This window comes from Epinephelus lanceolatus, chromosome 16 (assembly GCF_041903045.1).
Source record: "Epinephelus lanceolatus isolate andai-2023 chromosome 16, ASM4190304v1, whole genome shotgun sequence".
Classification (NCBI taxonomy): domain Eukaryota; kingdom Metazoa; phylum Chordata; class Actinopteri; order Perciformes; family Serranidae; genus Epinephelus; species Epinephelus lanceolatus.
In genome coordinates, this window is record NC_135749.1 from 1,701,128 (window position 1) to 1,720,448 (window position 19,321).

The window sequence follows — 19,321 nt, forward strand, 5'->3', positions numbered from 1 at the left end:
AAAAATAAAATAAAATAAAATGAAAATAAAAATGAAAATGACAATAGAATAAAATTAGATAAAATAGAATAAAAAAGAAAAAAAATTTAAAAAATAATACAATAAAAATAAAATAAAAATGAAAATAAAAATAATAATAAAAATAAAAATGAAAATGAAAATGAAAATGAAATAAAAAATTGAATGAAAATGAAAAATAAAATAAAATAAAAATGCAAGCTGTAATTTCTTCCGTTTTTTCCCTGGGATGACTGAGACATGATGACCCGCCCTACTCTGCCTTACTCTGCCTCTGATTGGCTTACCCTGCTATTCTCACACTGACTAATCAATCACAATCTCTTCTCGCACTGAGCCCTTGAGTACTAACCAATCAGAGGGAGAAGGGGGCGGGTCATGTCAACTTACCGTTCATGTCGCGTCAGGTTGGTGGCGGTAATGCGCCGAGGAGCTGTTTGCTAACATTAAAACAACAGTAGAAGAAGAAGAAGGGAGTGACTCACACACACACACAATGGACTCACAGTGACCATGTTAGCAGCAGGTGCCTGTTTGTGCAGCTCACACACAGAAACATTTAGTGTCACTCTGCTGTTGAGATGCTATTGTCTCCGGGCTGCTAGCAGCTAGCTAACCGTTACCACTGCGCTAACGAGTTAGCATTGTGAGCTAACCAACAGCCCCGGTAGCTAGCGTTAGCTTAGCACCTGCCTGAGCTGCTGCCTGCGGATGTGTCTCCTCCTCCTGCTACCATCGTTACAGCCGAGCAGCTAATCTGTCCTCACAGGCAACATGGAGTTCCCCTTTGATATCAACCAGCTGTTCCCCGAGAGGGTCTCCATCTTGGACCATACCCTCGTTGCAGGTCGTAAATCAGCAGGAAGGTAAGATGTGAATCTCTTTGTGTCTTTGTTGTGTGTTATTGTCCCTGGACACCAACACACACAGGCACACTGCTCTACACACTGAATGTCACAACACCGGCCACAAATCTGTCAGTTTAGTTTCAACACGTGTTAAATCTCGTCTAAATGTTGTGTTAATGAAACTTCTGCCAGATGTGCTTCACTAACCAGCTGATGTGGCGTTAATGATGTGGTGAGTGGCTGCTGCATGCTGAGTCCTCCACCCACACTGGCAGTGGACAGAAGTTAACTTCCACCCCTTGAGTGCACAGAAACTGGTCAGTGATCAGCTGTGAACACACAGACACAGACTGACACATCCATGCCCATGGACCATCTGTGATGCTGCATGTAGGGACAGTGTGAGGAAGAGGAGGAGCATCCAGAGGAAGACCTTCTCCCTGCTGTCAGTCAGTTCAGCCGCTGCTTCTTTAACCCTGCTCCTCTCTGTGTGCTCGTCTCTCTAGGCCAGACCTCCAAGCCCACGTAGCCACAGTTATAGACGAACTTGGGAGAGCATCAGCAAAGGTGAGTCTGTGTAGGTGTGTCCTGCACCTGTGACCACGACCAACAGCGTCCTGGCTGAGTGCACCTCTGCAGTGTTTGATAGACTGAATAATTATTGAGTGTCAAATATCAGAAAAAGTCAAATCCCAAAGAACGTCTTCAAATCAAGGAAAAGAAAAAACAAGAGTAGTGTTAAGGGGGTAAGTAATCTATTACTTTTAGCAGTTATGAAGTAATATAATGCTTTAAAGGGATAGTGCACCCAAAACTGAAAATGCAGCCATTATCTACTCACCCATATGCCGTGGGAGGCTCAGGTGAAGTTTTAGAGTCCTCACATCACTTGCAGAGATCCAAGGGGAGAGGAGGTAGCAACACAACTCCACCTAATGGAGGCTGACGGCGCCCCAGATTCAAACGTCCAAAAACACATAATTGAAACCACAAAATATCTCCATACTGCTCGTCCGTAGTGATCCAAGTGTCCTGAAGCCCCGACATAAAAAGCTGTTTGGAAAAACCTCATTTGAACTCTGTTTTTAGCCTCATTGTAGCCTGTAGCTCTGACTGCCTCTCTGGGCACCGCGCTCACGTGTGTGTGCTTGCACGAGACCGTGAGACATGGGCATACGAGCAGTATGGAGATATTTTGTGGTTTCAATTATGTGTTTTTGGACGTTTGAATCTGGGGCGCCGTCAGCCTCCATTAGGTGGAGTTGTGTTGCTACCTCCTCTCCCCTTGGATCTCTGCAAGTGATGTGAGGACTCTAAAACTTCACCTGAGCCTCCCTCAACATATGGGTGAGTAGATAATGGCTGAATTTACATTTTTGGGTGCACTATCTCTTTCAGTAACATGTTACCACCTACAGTGAAGTGTCACTTCCACCTGTGCACCACCAGAAAAAAACTAACCCCTAAACCCTGCATTGTGTTTGTAACATACACGACGCCCCTACAGACCACGCCCACCACACAATGATTATCTGAAGCGTGCTGCTCTGTAGTGAATAAATATGAGACCAAATAAAGCACTATTCTACTTTATAGTTCACAATTCTGATTCTTTTTAAAAGCAATGAGATGTGACCTGTCCCATCATCGTTACTCTGACCTTCACCTGCTCTCTTTTAACATCATACTAGCTAATCGCTAACTTAGTATTAGCATAAGTAACGAGATGTTTGTCTGTTCATCTCACATTTTTTTGCAGCAACATGTACGTAGACTGAAAAAGCAACTGATCATATTTCAAAGTAGGCGACCTAGAGTTTAATTTGTATTTGTAATATTAATCATTTATATAATAAAAAGATCAATACCTGGCACTGTGATGATACGATACTGCCACACAAAGATGTTGCCATGCTGTCCTAACAGTATTGTTCTGGTACCAAAAGTCAAATGTTGTATCAGCACTAGTATTTAATAAATCCAGAGACACTCAGTCCCTCTGTGAAACTAGTGTTTCTACATGTTGAACAGTTCCATGTTTCTGTCCTCAGGCTCAGCAGCTCACAGCGTCTATAACCAGTGCGTCCAAGCTGCAGTCCCAGAAGCACCAGCTCTACCTGCTGAAGGACGGAGAGAGCAACGGGTACGTCAGCTTTCACTCATCACACACACACATTCACTGTCTCTGGGTTGACTGAGCTGCTATTCATCAGCTGGACTTGTTCAGCTCTGAGTCACAGTGTGGTCACAGTGTGGTTACAGTGTGGTTACAGTGTGGTCACAGTGCATGTACTGATGTGCTGTGGTGCTGAGACATACGACACACTGTGTTTAGCGCCAGCAGCTCAGCTCTGTGATGGAAAAGTTATTCAGAGCACAGAGTCTTACTCACTGCACCACTCTCCACCCTCCTGCCTCTCCCTCTCCCCTCGTACAGAGGACGCGGTGTGATCGTGGGGTTTCTCAAGGTCGGATACAAGAAGTTATTTCTGCTCGTGAGTCTCCTGATTTATTTAATTCTCCTCATCTGTGACCTCCCAGCCCACAGAGCTGCCTGAGTGTGTGTGTGAAGTGATGTTATCAGCTGGATCAGGTTGTGTTTCCTCCTCAGGACCAGCAGGGTGTGCACATAGAGGCTGAGCCACTGTGTGTCCTGGATTTCTACATAGCAGAGAACCTGCAGCGACACGGCTACGGGCTGGAGCTGTTTGACTTCATGCTGCAGGTGAAACATTCTGCTCTCTCTCAGTTATTATCTCACCAACTCTGGATTTAAGATGCCAACACAAATATCAGTTTGTTAGAGTTTGTAAATTGTGTAGATACACTGAGCTCAGAGTCCTGAACGGGTCCATATTTGAGACCCTGCACCCACCTATACCTGTAAAACTCAGCACCAGAACCGACCTGTCACCTGTCATTGTGTCTAAGTCACAGCTGCACCCATGATTAACCATCACAGGCTCCTGTCCCTCACATGAAGCTGGTTCTCCGTTCTTGAGTTCAAAATCCAACGGAGGAGAATATATATGAAAAATATAAAATATATTTTTGTTCTGCCCACCTGTGTGTAGTTCATTTATACCTGTGAATTTATATATTTATACATATATATTTTTTTATCGCCACAGCTTTTTGCAGGTTACCTGTCAGGTACCCAACCTGCTGCAAGACTCTGACCAACACTGTCAGACACTGGACGCCCGAAAAACTTCTCACACTTAAACAGAGAGAAAAGGAAGGCAGTAATCTGCCAGCTGTAGAGCAGACGGTGATCACAGTTCATCACTGTGTGTTATTATCACCTCATGTTTTCTCTTTCTCCTCCGTAGCACAAGAATCTGGAGCCGGTTCAGATGGCGTACGACAGGCCCTCGCCCAAATTCCTGTCCTTCCTGGCGAAGCATTACTGCCTGACACCCAGTGTTCCTCAGGTACAGTGTGTGCTTTACTGTCACTCTGTCAGCGTGTGTGTGTGTGTGTGTGTGTGTGTGTGTGTGTCTTAACATCAGACACAGCAGTGTTTATAGTGGGTGCTGATATGAGCTCACTGTCATCATTCCTCCACAGATGACGAACTTTATAAATATTTTCCAAAGTTACAAGTTACTGTCACTCCCCTGCAGCTCAGTACAGACGGGACTTTAGATGTAGTGAGCCTTCATCTCAGCTTCAGATAAACTTTGCGTCCTGCACAGACTGAGGATTTTAAATCGTCACCAGACATTTACATTTAATGGGTGTTAGAAATGGATCTCTTAGCAGCCACTATGAACAGACGGAGTTATAACAGCGAGCAAAACCCAACCCAAAATGTGACCTTATTATTTTAAGCTATGCTGAGGACGAGATTCAGAGTTGATGGACTCTGTAGAAACAGCTGTAGTTTGACATTTTAACCACTGGTTGTGTTGAGGAGCGACACTGTGAGGGGCCCTGTTTTGTCAGTGTCTTGTGCTCTACAACAAACACGTGTCTGACCTGATGCACATTCCTCTCCATCAAAGGTCGGTGACAATACTGTGCCAAAAAATGTACCAGGCAGCACCATGTGCCAGCAGAGATGTTAACAATGCAGGTTTTGTGGTGGTGTTGAAAGTGTCATGGGGTCATTATAATCGAAAAAGATCCTCCTCCAGGGAGCCTCACGGTGCTCTGCAAACTTTGTCTGTCTGTGAAGCCTCGTTTCCACCGAACAGTACGGTTCAGTTTAGTTAGCTACATTTTTCTCTTTCCACTGTGAAAAGTTGTGGATATTTTCGGGATATTTTATCAACATTTTTATTGACGTTTTATTTAATTTTTTTTTTGACATTTTATCAACAGTTTTCAGAATTTTATTAGTATTTTTCAGATTTTTCATTAACGTTTTTTACCAACCTTTTAATCATATTTTTTGGGATATTTTATCAATTTTTTTTATTACTATTTTACGTTTTCTTTTTTTGACATTTTACCAACTGTTTTTGGGCATTTTGTTAATATTTCTTTAGACATTGTATTTATATTTATCAGACATTTTACTAACATGCTTTCTCGATATTTTAATCATATTTTTTGGACATTGAAGAACCTTTTTTTTTGCACATTTTATCAACATTTTTTGGGACATTTTATTTATATTTATCAGACATTTTATTAACATTTTCTTTTGAACATTTTAATCATATTTTTGGGGATATTTTATCAACATTTTTTGGACAGATTTCAATATTACAACTCTGACCATTCCATTAGTTTCTATGGTCTCTCTTTGATGACAGACACTTTGAGTAATGACTTTAAAAACATATATTAATTTGGAGCTAATTATATGAACTGGATATATTCTAATCCTCACTTGGAGAAAATAAAAGCGTCACGGAGCTTTAGTGATCTCTGTTGTGAGTGAACACTGTGAGATGCAGATGAGAGACCCAGAAGCTGCAGCTGACCTTTGACCTCAGATTATTTTTGGTTGTTCCCAAAGGACGAGACTGAACATCTGTGATCTCGTCCTTAACGATGATGCTTCACATTATGATTGGCTCGTCCCCAGAGTCCTGTCTGAGAGGGGCCAGTGTCTTTCCTGTTTAAGGGATGTTTGCCTTGATCATGTTGATAGCCACAGGAAGCTCACGGCCACGCCCGGTTAACTAGCTCAGTCTAACATACACTTACATCCTAATTCGCCACAGACACACACCGAGCACACGGAGATACAGACAGACACATCTGATGGTGTAATACTGTGTGTGTGTGCTGACATGTTACTGACAGTTTTAATGACCTCGTCTTTCTTTCTGTGCAGGTCAATAACTTTGTGGTGTTTGAGGGCTTCTTCCTCAACAGATCAGGTAACCGTTTCACCACTCGTTGCTTTGGTTGTTGTCGTTGTGAAACACGTTGTGTAATTGTTGTTCTGCTCTGTGTGGGCACATGGGAGGCTTCAGACATGAAACCTTACAGCTTGGTTTTTATCTCAGCCCTAAACCGGCCCTAAAAGCTGCACAATGCCACAACGACCACGTTCATTAGTGAATACATCTTATAAGGTTCAGTTACCTAATTATTTTGCATGCTGCAGCTTTAAAGTGAATTCTCAGTTTTGGCATCCCAACAGATTCATCTTTTTCTGTTGCACACGTCTGTGTAGAATTAAAGATCTTCCTTGTTAGAGCCTGTAAATCTGAAATAAGGGCACTCGACCCAGGAGTGCTGCTGATCTGCTTTTATTCCAGTTCCAAAATCTTTTGTTTCACCAAACTCTCCCAGGCTCGCCCTCCTCTCCTCTGACGGATCAGGGGATGTTCGGCTTTTTGTAAGGACTCTCTTTTCTTTTCTCATTCGTCCCCAGCATCTTGTCCTCCTCCCTCTGTCCCATAATTAGGCTCATGTTTCATGTATGATGCTCTTGCTCTCATTTTTCCTCCTCATCATTTCTCAGCCAGTTTCAGTTCTTCTCTCCCATCACTTGTATCTGTCTACCTGCACAGGTACAATATATGTCGTAGATCACTTATCATGTCATATATTGAACCCAGAGAGCCACAACCTGTAGACCACCTCAAACCCCCACAGACCACCTGACTGACAGGAGAACACCTGCCTGTGTCCTGAACTCCCCGATGTCTCCAAGAGTCAGTTTACACCTGGTGTTAACGTGTGTCTGTGATCTGAACACAAGTGGACCGAGGAGACGCAGCGCCGTTCACACCTGTGACTGAAGCCCTGCTCAGACCAAAGATTTGTGATGAGATGAAAGAGTTTTAGAACGTCACCGAGAAAAGTGTCAGCAGTGTGAACTGGCCGGTCTGATGGTGTCACCTGACACTCAGCTGGTCAAATGGCCGGCGGCTGGTTTCAAAGCATGTAGCAGCTTGTAGTGAAGTCAAAATGACCACAGACGGCGTGTTGGCTTGCTGCAGCAGGTGCTCCGTCCCCGCCGAGCCCTCTGTTTCCGTCCTCACGGTGTGCCGGTGTCAGACGAATTTCCAACTTCTGTATAGTACCTTAAAGAATATCAATATTTGACACCACTGTGAAAAATCAACATTGAGTTCAGACTATTTAAAATGTTTATTAAAGCACAAACGGTCACTTTTCTTTTCTTGGTTAGCAGCAGAGAACAGCACAGTACCTTCAACGATGAGAGCAACGAAAAGCAGCTGGTACCTGCTTATGTTCAGTGTGGAAGATGCAAATTTAAATCAATTTGAATATTCAGAATTAATACGTATCAATAAATCGATATTTTAGTAGTCTCCGTCCAGACGGCAAAGCAAAGGTCAGTCATGCAACAATTCATCCAATTCATCGTAAGATGGGCGACATATGGAGCGCAAACACACTGTCACCGAAACAACCACCTCGTCCTGCATTAATGACGTCATCCTTGTCAGGGATGTATTCGTGTTTACGCTACAAACAACGTGTGGTCAGATGCTTCCCAGACCAGGAAGTAGCAGATGGTGTGAGTGATCAGATCACCATGTGTCTTGGCGGTCCTTTACACCTGTATGTAGCGCTGTCAGCCTGCGGTCAGATCACCAGGACGAGTTAACAGCAGGTAGAAACTGTCTCTAAATGTCTGTCAGTTTATTAAAGCCAGTCAGCTGTGCTTTGTGTGACACTGCCTTCATTAAACCACACTAAGTTATCACTGTAGACTATAAGACCGTTGTTAAGGAGGTAGGAAGCCACTGGACCAGCTTGTATGTTTTATGGCACACAACAGGAGGAGGTGTCGTTCTGTCAGCATAAAGTACGGAGAGGTTTATCTGCAGCTTGTAGCCGACAGAACGAGACCAGTGGTGCAGCAGCTGCCCTGCAGGGACACCAGACACACCCACAGTGATATAGTTTGAGAATATAAGCTGCTGTCTGAAGCAGGAAATATGACAGACGGTACAGAAAGGTGTCTGCTGTAGTGTTTTAGCATATTTTAATAAAGAAGTAACAGCTAGTGAAGAGAGCTGACGACACCTCAGCTGTTCCACAAGCTTCTGTCACTCATCACAAATTCTTTCTGGAAAAAGTGAAACATGTTCCTGGGTGCATACTCCAAATGAGATTTTATATATATATATATATATATATATATATATATATATATATATATATATATATGTATACACACACATATGTTATAAAAGCATAAATGATTGTCATTTTACAGCCTCTTGTGCTCAAAGCATGAAAACATACATTTGAAAACTCAACAGCGACCTCAATCATGACCTGGTTACTGAAGATAATCCACTGAACTCATTGTGAGAAATATTCTGATCATTTATGTTAAATCAAGAGTTTGATTGGATCTTTAACTGCTCACTGAACAGGACTGACTGGCTGAATGAAACACTGCAGTTAGTCCAGTCTTTGGGAGATATCGTCCAGGGTCGTCTGTCATGATGACGCTGAGTCTCTGTTTCAAGTTTTGGGACGAATCTTCTGTGTTGTTGAAGGTCTCAGGACCAACAGTCAGCTGTGTTGTTGGGCGGATCCCTCTGAGCTTCACAAACAGAACTCCAACCTCCACTGTTAGATAACTTTATAGGACTGACAGGAAACCTTGTTAAACTGGAGCTTGTGAGGACAGTGTGCTGGGCTATATTGTGGGCGGGGGGGGGGGGTTGATCCCATCATGGTCTTGTTTTGGCCCAGCTCTGACTGTGTTCTCCTCCACAGCGGCCCAGCTGAGAAAGGTTCCCCTCAAAAAGCCCGACGGAGAGATCAAACCCTATTCTTTAATGGAGAGAGAAGGTAAACTGTCATTTCATGTGGACACAATCATAGTTGGGTGGAAGTGATAGATGGATTTATAAGACTCTGACTCAAAGTCCTGCACGGGTCCATTTTTGAAACCCACACACACTCATACCCGTAAAGCTCGGCACCAGAACTGACCCATTACCCCGCTGCAGGACTCTGATGTATCCTCATACAACAGCTGATATGATGTCCTGTGAATTAGCGCCCCATAAATGATGTTATGTGCTGAAAGTGAAGTTATGCACTCAGCGTTAAGTTGTGGAGGTTATGTTCAGGCTATTAAAGTTACTGTGGTTGGTGTAGGAAGAGAAACAGGGTAACAACGTACCTTAAAATGACTCCAAGTTACTAACACCTGTCACCTGGGGAACTCCCAACCTGTCTGCTTATGAGTCTGCTGCTTCCTGCTTTATTCTTTACTCCCATCAGTGCTTTGGTCACATGATCGCAGCCTTTCAAATTACATGGGTTACGCACAAATTACTCGCTCATCATTCGTAGAACTTACAAACAGTGTTGTACATGCAAATAAAACTCTTAGATATAAATGGAAACATTACATTTTTATTACATTAACATTCTCGTCTCACAAACTCAGACTCTTAACCGTTCAAACTAAATTAAAAATGAGTCGAGCATTTACTGGTTTTTACTTTAAGATGATTCGACTTGACTGAAACTGAGTCTTGGGTCATAACGAGGGTCAAACAGTAACATTTACCACTTTCTTTCCAAATATATAAAAACACTAATCAGAATTCTTCCCCCGTCCAGTGGTGCGTCAGGAGCAGCTGGCTCGTCCCTGGCCCTTTGCTCCTCCTCACTCCCCCCAGCGGTCGGTATCCTCCCAGTACTCCCACTCCCTCAGCGTGGGATCCTCCCCCAGCAGAGCGCCCCCACGAGCCGCCCAGGCCTCTGCCCTCGGGGGCAGCAGGGACCAGAGTCCACAGTCCCCTCACATCGAGCGCTGCAGGGCAAGACGCACCAGGTAGGACACCACAAGTACCTCCAGTCCTCCTCGCCACATCTACACATAATAAAGATATATATACAGATATATAAACCTGTCATTTACCTGCAGCATGGGAATATATATGTTTGACACATTGTGCTCTGATCTGTCTGTCAGTCAAGAGGAAATGTGATCTGTGCAGTGTGTTGGCTCAGAAACAGAGATGTCTGCCATGTGGGCAGGAACACTTGCAGACAGGTGTGTTGTCACAGCTGTTGCTGATTCTGCCTTGACTAACTGTGACAACACTTCCACCCTGGTGTAATACCTTTGAACTGACACCAGTGTAATTTGTGTCTGAATCGTCCTCACTGTCACCTAACGACATCATTACAACTCCTGCTTATTCTCTGGATTCCAGCGTCACAGGTTCAACTTCAACCTGTCACTCTGTTCACACACAGTGCTCTGTAATCACAGCTGTAGCCCTTCACAGAGCTATTATAGGTTTGTTTGTTGGTTTGTTTTATATTTAGTTAGTTTAGTTTTGTTTGTAGATGTTCAGCTTTTATTAGTTTCAGTATTAGTTTTTTAAACTGTAATATGGGGGTGTTTGTCGGGGGAAGATTTAAAGGGGAACACCACCCACATTTTAAAATTCCAGTATGTTTATTTCATGGCCTCGAATTTCAACAAATTTCTCTCTCAAAGTCAGAAACCAGACAAAGCTGAAAACACACCGACGCCGCTGTGGTGCGTTATATGATGTGTGTCAGGTGCCGCCTCTAGCACACACTGGATGTGTCACACTGCAGCTCGTTAACATACGACCACACAAAGTTATCACTACTGTCACTGAAAGATCTGAACCTCCTCCACCTCTGCGTTAGCTTCAAATCACTAATTAAAGTTGACTTCTCACCTGAAGAGCCGATCTCCAGAGCTGTGACTCACCAGGAAGCATCTTTTTAGCCGTTGTCTTTATAACGACGGGACTGTGGGTCGTTTACCTCGGGATATTCCTCGACCTCGACAACGAGTCTCTCCTCATCCATTCTTCATCACACATGAGACACAGCAACAGCTACGGAGTTCTCTTTACACATGAGTGGTGAGGAGAGGAGTCGAGCTGCTACAGGAGCTGTTGTTATGATGTGAAGTGCGGCAACGTGCGGCACAGGTGTGTTTTAGCCTTTAGTCTCAAACTTGTGATGTCATCAGGTATAAAGTCTGGAGCTGCTCCACAGACGATGGATGGGAGTCTGATTTCATCTGACCAAATGATCTTTATTTTACTGTAGCGTTCTCGGATGTGAAACAGAAAATGTCCCCTAATACCCAGAACGTTCTCCTGGCTGCTCTCAGTGGCGTCTAGAACATCTGTCAGCGTTCATTGTCTGTGGAGCAGCTCCAGACTTTATACTCTATGACATCATCCAATGCATCAAAACATTGTTTTCTAGTTGGAGCCGCGCCTCGTTTTCAAACTGTATGCTTTGACTAAAATGAACAATGACAGCAATATAGTCCACGATGAGCAGCGCTAAAATCAACCTGCGTAGTTGTCCCTCCATTGTGACATTAGAAAGTGTCACATTTATCTTGCAAGTGTACTCTTCTTCAACGTTTGCTTTACTTCCTGGATTTTTCCCACATGGAAATTCTGACCAATCAAGAGCAGCTTTCTCACACAAGGCATTTGATCTGGTCCTCTTGTAAATGCTGCCGTGAGAACACCAACCAACTCTAGGCAATTATACAACTTTGGAACAACATGAGTCCCTGATTCAGACCAGAGGGGACCACTCTAGGGCTGACAGCAGCCTGAGTTCCTGAATGTAGTATTTTTAACAGCAGCAGTAAATGAGTTGTTGCAGTGACACAGCAGAGAGCGCCGAGGCCTTCAGTGTTGCTCAGTTTGGCAGACAGACGCTACATTCCTCTCATTAGTCACTTATTGTGTCCAGCACAAAGATGCAGCTCTCTAAACACAACCTCTCTCTCTCTCTCTCTCTCTCCCTCCTCCCCTTCATTTTTTTGTTCTCCCATTCCGCCCCATTTGATGTACTCTGTCTCCTCTTTTCACTGTCATCATTGTCTGCTGGTGCTTCAACAGTTCCCTTAATAGATCTCATCTGGGCCTCCATTGACCGCCTCTGTCTGGCACTGTGGCCTCTCCCCTCAGAGGATTGGCTGTGGTGTCTTAGCTTCATAGATAGTCTGTTTCTGTGACGTGGAGTGCGTCTACATGTGCACCAGTATCCAGGGGACACGGAGTTTAAACCAGGTTTCAGATCATCATGTGATGTTCTGTAACGTTGTTCAGATACGTTAAACCCAGCTGATAACGGCGAGGACACTGGTGCACATGTAGACGCAGCGGTGGAGGAGGAGTCTGCTCTTTTAGGCCTTTTTAAAACACAGCTCTTATCGACCCAGCAGAGGGAACACGACGGCTCTGTCTTATCTGCCTGCCTTTTTGTAGAACCCATTAAAGTACCTGCCACAAAACCCTGAGAGAACGAGAGATTTATTTTGTCACACATGAATTATGAACCAGACAAAGTGGTTGGTGTGAGATAAAGCTGCACCTTCTGTTTCCCATCAGTCATCTCCCTCCTGTGGCTTTTATTCTGAGTTTGGTTTTATTGACACCATATGTTCATGTTTACCCTCAGTTATGGTTTTGTTTTGTTATGGTCATTATTGATTTATTTTCTTTTGTCCCCTCTTTTTTTTCCTCCTGTTTTCTTCCTGTCCTGTCCCTCCATCTCCTTTCTCCTTTTTTACCCTGCTCTGTGTGTTTCGGTTTCCTCCTCATCCTCCCTGCTGGCTGTTCCCATTTCTCTGGCAGCCAGCAGGGTCTAGTTGCCAGATGCAGCATGTACAGTCGGCACATGGACAGCAGAGCTGCTGGACTGATGGACCGACCGCTGCCAGGTGAGCTTTGGTGACGATGTTTATGGCAGTTAAAAACATGGAGGTTATTCTGTCCGCACAGGTCACACTGGGAGGGATGACTGTGTTAAACATGTTTTAATGTTACATGGTCACAATGCAAATGGCTTTATTTTTGTTTGGATGATGTTTCAGCCTCAAGATCAACAAGCCCAAGAAGGCCTGAAGGCTGAGACGTCATCAAAATAAAGATTAAAATTAGTCACAAATTTATTGTAATTTTTTCTGGTTTAGAATTAAAGATTTTATGTCTTTATGTGAAGACATAAAGACTCTGTACTCACTTTGTTAACAAGGTTTGTGTCCTCAGATGCTCTTCAGACATTCACAGTATTTTTAGGATGCACTGATGAATGTCTGAGGACTAAACCATCATTAATAAAGTGTGTGCAGATGTTTGACAGTGTGCAGGAATCCTTGGTTTCTTAATAAGACTTTATGTTGTGTAATAACTGTGTCATAATTATTTCCTGCTGGGATGTATTCAGATGCCAAAATCATCATAACTCAAGGGCCACTTAGAGGGTTTGTCGGAGCTTTCAGCTGCATCTGGCGATCCTCATCAGGTGTCGTCACTCAAATAATGATAAGCGGTCGTCTGTGGAAAATAGCCAGTGACATGGTGCATTCTGGGTATCCGTACTTAAGGACACGCTTCTTAACGGGGACACAATCAAGAATCGATCAGTCACAGTAGAGCTGGGTGATGTAACGACTGTACGATATTTTGATATATTGTCAAGTAGGGCTGCAACGACTAGTCGACTAAAAAATGACTAATCGACTACTAAAATAATCAGTGACTATTTTAGTAGTCGATTAATCAGTTTGAGTCATTTTTCATATAAAAGTGCCCAAAATACTCTTATTGCAGCTTCTTGTGTTCAAATATTGGCAGCTTTACACACTCTCCCATGACGGAGAACTAACATCCTTCGGCGTGAGTATGAAACAAGACATTAGATGACGTCATTTTGGGGTTTGGGAGAGACAGACTGACATTTTTCAACATTTTAACACATTTTTCGATGAAATAATTAGTCGACTAATCGAAGAAATAATCGACAGATTAGTCGACAATGAAAATAATCGTTAGTTGCAGCCCTAGTGTCAAGCAAGATATAAATTAGACAACACTGTTTATATCGACACAGGGTCAAGTTGCGTTACATAAAGTTTCTTCATCAACACTCAGAGAGTCACAGAGCTGCTCCTCTTTCATCTGTCTGTTCATTAAGCTATTAGTTTGTTAGTGCTGCGCTGCATCAGTCTGTGAGATGAATTAAATGACCACAGTAGCACACGTACAAACTGTGGGCCTTTTCTTCTGGAACTCTTGGCCGCGCTGAGTAAAGCTGTGCAGCGCCAATTTGTGTTTCCATTATCAGTTAAAGGGAAATTTTGGTTTATTTCAACCTGTCTCCTATCGTCCTAAATTTGTTTCAAGTGACTAGTGACATAAAAATAATAGTTAGCATGTTAGCCGTTAGCCTAGATACAGCCGGGGCGCATAGTAGCGTCAGACCTGTTAAAACGTAAGTGAACGGGCAACCTTCAAGTGCAAAGTTAGTCCACTAAACAAGCTTTTTTTCCACAAAGACCGCCTCATATCGTTAGGATAAATGTCAGAGAACATATAGAAAACGACATGTAAACGTGTTGTCTCATTTATCCTAACGATATGAGGCGGTCTTTGTGGAAAAAAAGCTTGTTTAGTGGACTAACTTTGCACTTGAAGGTTGCCTGTTCACTTACTTTTTAACAGGTCTGACACTACTATGCGCCCCGGCTGTATCTAGGCTAACGGCTAACATGCTAACTATTATCTGTATGTCACTAGTCACTTGAAACAAATTTAGGATGATAGGAGACAGGTTGAAATAAACTGAAATTTCCCTTTAAGACGTGCCGTGCCACGATGAGCTGCGTCAGAGATTGTCCTTGTGTGGAGTAGGTCCAAAAGCCGGCCACCCGCCCTTTATATTGTGATATTTAGGCTCCTGGAAATGACCGCCAACAGTAACTGGTAATGGTCATTCCCAGAAACGTTCAGCTCCAGTTTGCAGATTCACAGTTTGTGTCATTGATTATAGAGCAGTTCCAGCAGTAGATAATGTGATGATAAACGTTCAACATTTCACCGTGTTCTCAAGTCAGATCAGACATAAATTCAGCCGTGTCGTCTAATAGCACTCAGTCTCTACTGTAGCTTCGTGTCCTTAAGTCCCACAATGCTTTGCGTTGCTCCCTACGACTCACGTCACACTCCTGTTGTCTGTAACAGCTGGTGCACTTCCTGTCAGGCATTTTAATGAATGCTCTGAAAATAAAAGTGTGTGGGTGTTGAGTTAGAGGAATGTTGCCACAGTATTTTTGTGGCATCACAAAATATTAAAGATTAAATATGTTCAACAACAAAGTGTGTCCTCAGCACTGTGGAGTGTTTTCATCACAGAAAACAGGGATGATGTTTAAGTGTCGACTCAGTCATTAAGCTGTGGTTTCAGGTTTCTTACTTCATAAGTGTAAATTACAGGACACATTGATGTCAGGCTGAAGTGTCTGTTTAAGGAGCTGTCCTGATCATGTGACGTCCTGCTAACCAGTGGAAACATTTAGTGTGTGCAGCACATCCAGGGAGCTCTGCCCATCCTCATGTGTTAGTACCTTGTGCGTCCTCAGGTCTGAGACCAGTGGAGGACCAGTCATGCGCACTGGGACACACAGACACACACAGGTTGGCCAGTATTCACACAACACAAAGCAGGTATTTACACGACGGCACTGGACACTGACACGTCACTGTTCACTGTCAGGGAGGTTAACAAGCATGAGAGAGGAGAACGAGGTGGTTTAGTGACTCTGTGCAGACGCGTGCGGCTCAAACACATCAGGGAGTGTGAAGGTGTCTGAGAGTGTAACTGTAGAGCCAACCCTAACACACAAGAAGTGTTTGTGGGTCATTCGCCCCTTTTCCACCAACATTTCCAGGAAGTTTTATTACCAGGAATTTATTTACCTGGGTAAATAAATTCCTGGTAATCTGTGTGGTTTGTGTTTCCACCGCACCTCAAAGATCCAGAAAATACTGAATATTGCATATTGAATATCTCTGTCTACATGTCTACATGTTCATGCTGCTGAACACATGTATTGATAAAGTATTGGCTTCTTACTCGCTAAGGGTTAATGTCACAGTAACGAGTGCAGCTGCCCAGTCATTTTTCGAGTTATCTTCACTTTGGTTCCACCGTGGCCGCTCGGCTGTTCACTGGTTACTCGTATAGGCGTATGTGTATGTAGACTCACAAGTCAGTCTTTAGACGCTTTGCTTAACTAAAGACTGATGACTTTCTCCCTGATTTTGTGTTTAGATGGGCGGATACATTTTCAGAGTTTAAAAAAACTCCCTGCGTTGCAGAACCAATAGTAAATCCGCAGGGCGGTCCTTCGGTGGCTCGCTGAACTCTTGTGCTCGTAAACATAGTCCCACTAGAAACACGTGTAGCGGTACAAAATGGCTCAAGTCGCTGTAAGTCCTTCATTTCCACAATCTTGTGGACTGAGCACACGTTTGATAAAACAGAGTTTAATCTCTCGGCATCCATTTTCAAGCTCTCTGTGTGTTTGTTTCCTTGCGGACGTGAAAAGGGGGAGCGCACATTTCCGTGAGGACGTGTCCTTTTCAAAAATGCAAGAGGCGTTGCTTTGTTGCCGGCCGTTTTCTCCGGTGTGTTAAACACACTTTAGAAAGGAGTGTCCCCAGACTATCAGAAGACGGAGATCTCTGATTGTCTGGTGGCGAGACTAGTGTGTGTGTGGAGTAGTTGAATCAGCTGTGCACTTTCCCTTATGTCCATGACTTCTGTTTTTAGGACAAGCAACCAAAAAAATTTAGACAGGAAGTAGTATTATGACGGTACGTAAAAAAATGGACCTAGCTACCATGACGTCACTCATTAGTTTGTGGAGTAACACTTTACTTGAAGGTATCTACGTAAGGGTGACGTGACACTGACATGAACACTTGTCATAAAGACTATGTACATGTCATAAACCTTTATGACTGCTGTCATTAAGTGTCATTTGGTTTGTGTAATGACAAGTTGACATTAACCATCAAGTTGTTCTAATCAAGACAACCCAAACAATGTCAACTTGTCGTTACACAAACCGAATGACACTTAATGACAGCAGCCATAAACCTTTATGACATGTACATGATAGTGTCATGTCACTCTTATGTAGATACCTTCAAGTGAAGTGTTACCGTTTGTGGACTCCATTCTGGAACATCTAGTTTGGCAGTTTGGCCGTCGCCATCTTGGATTCTTGGAGCCAGAAGTGACCATATGGAGACGTGAGGGCGGGGCTAACACTGACGCTAGCTGCTAGCTTGGTTAGCATTTGGTGAAAACAGGCTGAAAACCATCAAAACAAAATGTACTTACAGGAAGAAGATGATCATGTGACCCCTCAGAGGGTCTGTCAGTACAACCAAACACTGATGAAGAGTGTTTTGGAAGCCAAAATGTACCAGTTAATTTTCATGAACTAAAAACACTCAAATAGCAAAATCCACAGCTCCACCTACACTCTGTGAATCTGGTGTTATGCTGTGGTTACGTTTCCTGACAGCAACCAGCTGTCACTCAAAGTGGCCCCGCCCTTAATTATGCGTAACTTTAAGCCTTAATAAATGAGTTATATAAAGCGGCTCACTGAATGTGATTCAGCCGGACTTAAACCAACAGTTTTAGTTGCCTTAATCAAACCTTAGCAGATCAGAAACAGTTTCAGTCCTTAAGGCGAGCTGTGTTTCAGTACGAGGAGTTGTTGTGTTGCTTCTGCAGTGTTTCAGTCGCACACGTCTGCACACAGATTATTATACTGTCATTTTATTATGTTAGTTTGTATCCAACATGTTTTCTCTCTGCCTTCATGCTCACTCTTCCCTCCGCTGACCCGTCCTGTCGTGTCCCTTCACCAGGTCACAGCCGCTCTCCCTTCCACCTCTGTTTGCATCTAAGAAGAACAGCATCCACAGCCAGAGCTCCTTAGGCAGCACAGAGACACAGCTGGAGTCAGACGCTGAAGCCTGTGGTGCTGTAGACGAGGTCAGAGTGTTGGACAGTCCACAGCGTCCAGCACGAGACGTGTCGGCCGACCACAGACAGGTGTTGGAGAAGCATAGCGACAGAAGCAGAGGAGGCTGGTCGTGGACTGTCGGAGAGAACTGTTACACCGCCCAGTGGGTGAAGCACAAGCAGGAACACAGGAGCACCCGGCCGTGGTGATGGTGACCGGGACCTTATTAAACTTTAGACACTAAGTTTATACACTATATACGTGTTGCTGCAGAGAAAGAATCCTGTCTGTTTCAGGACACAAATATCTGCTGAAGCTTTCTGAACTTTCAGACTTCACTTCAGGGTCCAAACTGTGTTCTGGAAAAAGACACTCCCAGTCTCTGCTTTAAAGGGCTGCTGTGATGTGAGCTGGTCCAGGATGAGTCATGTGGAGGCAGGATTAGCAGGATTTTCCTACAAACGATGTATAGACTCAAAAATAATCCCTCCCAGTCATCACTACGACCAGTGCTGAGCAGCAGCGTGTCACAGTTATAAAATCACAGTTACTCCGAAACCAAACATATTATAACATTACTGTTGTTATCACGTCACTACTGACTTTAAAGACAAACAAAGACGTAGCGACCAGGCGCCAGATCGTACACATGAGGAGGAGGGGCCAAATCTAAATGTTGTGTTTACAAACTGCAGCTGACACATCCTGCTTATTCTGCCTTTAACTGTCGATGACATCATCTGAACGAGTCGACCAAACTGGTGCCAGAGGCCAAATACAGACGTGTTTCACTGACGTGTTGTTTGTGACGTGTTTTCCACATGATTTTACCAACACACAGTCATGAAGCTGCTTTCTACTTTACTCCCAAAATCAGTAGTGCCAATAAAAGCTGTTAATTACTTCCAGTCACTTCCTGTGTGTCAGGGTGGAGGTCTGAGTTTCTCCCACAGGTCCGTGTCTTTCCCCGTGCACTGGGCGGACTGGCCCTTTAACGAGCACGAGGAACTGCTGCTTATCAAATGTCAACATCTGTGTATTCTACCCACAGTCCTTCTGGAGTCATTTCCTCGAGCTGAGTCAGAGTCTGCAGAGCGGAGCAGTCTGAGATCTTAACGCAGTTTTGTTGTCGCAGCATCAGCTCACACTGTGAATCTGAATCACACACTTTGTCTTTTGACTTTAGCAGCTGCTCTTAAAACGT

The 19,321-nt window shown here is 43.7% G+C and overlaps 1 protein-coding gene across 5 annotated transcripts; it reads left to right on the forward strand.

Annotated features, from left to right (window-relative positions):
• The first annotated feature begins 247 nt into the window (after positions 1-247).
• atat1 (alpha tubulin acetyltransferase 1) lies at positions 248-19,029 on the forward strand. Of its 5 annotated transcripts, XM_033637299.2 has the most exons (13): positions 250-884; positions 1,373-1,433; positions 2,918-3,009; positions 3,304-3,361; positions 3,478-3,591; positions 4,199-4,300; positions 6,157-6,202; positions 6,621-6,666; positions 9,036-9,110; positions 9,894-10,107; positions 12,926-13,011; positions 15,712-15,796; positions 18,020-18,206. In XM_033637299.2, exons 1-13 carry the CDS (start codon positions 793-795, stop codon positions 18,056-18,058), a joined length of 1,110 nt encoding a protein of 369 aa, XP_033493190.1. In that variant the 5' UTR covers positions 250-792; the 3' UTR covers positions 18,059-18,206. The 5 variants fall into 5 exon arrangements, with proteins under 5 accessions (XP_033493189.1, XP_033493190.1, XP_033493188.2 ...); XM_033637298.2 differs by having other exon boundaries at positions 248-884; positions 15,712-18,154; XM_033637297.2 differs by lacking the exon at positions 15,712-15,796 and having other exon boundaries at positions 253-884; positions 18,020-19,029.
• The last annotated feature ends 292 nt before the right edge of the window (positions 19,030-19,321 follow it).

What these genes read in the sequence shown, in the direction of transcription:
- atat1 (XM_033637296.2), top strand. Translation starts at nt 793, where the DNA reads ATGGAGTTCCCCTTTGATATCAACCAGCTGTTCCCCGAGAGGGTCTCC. An exon ending in AAGGACGGAGAGAGCAACGG is followed by an intron (nt 3,010 to 3,303) that starts GTACGTCAGCTT and finishes CCCCTCGTACAG; the next exon opens with AGGACGCGGTGTGATCGTGG. An exon ending in ACAAGAAGTTATTTCTGCTC is followed by an intron (nt 3,362 to 3,477) that starts GTGAGTCTCCTG and finishes TTTCCTCCTCAG; the next exon opens with GACCAGCAGGGTGTGCACAT.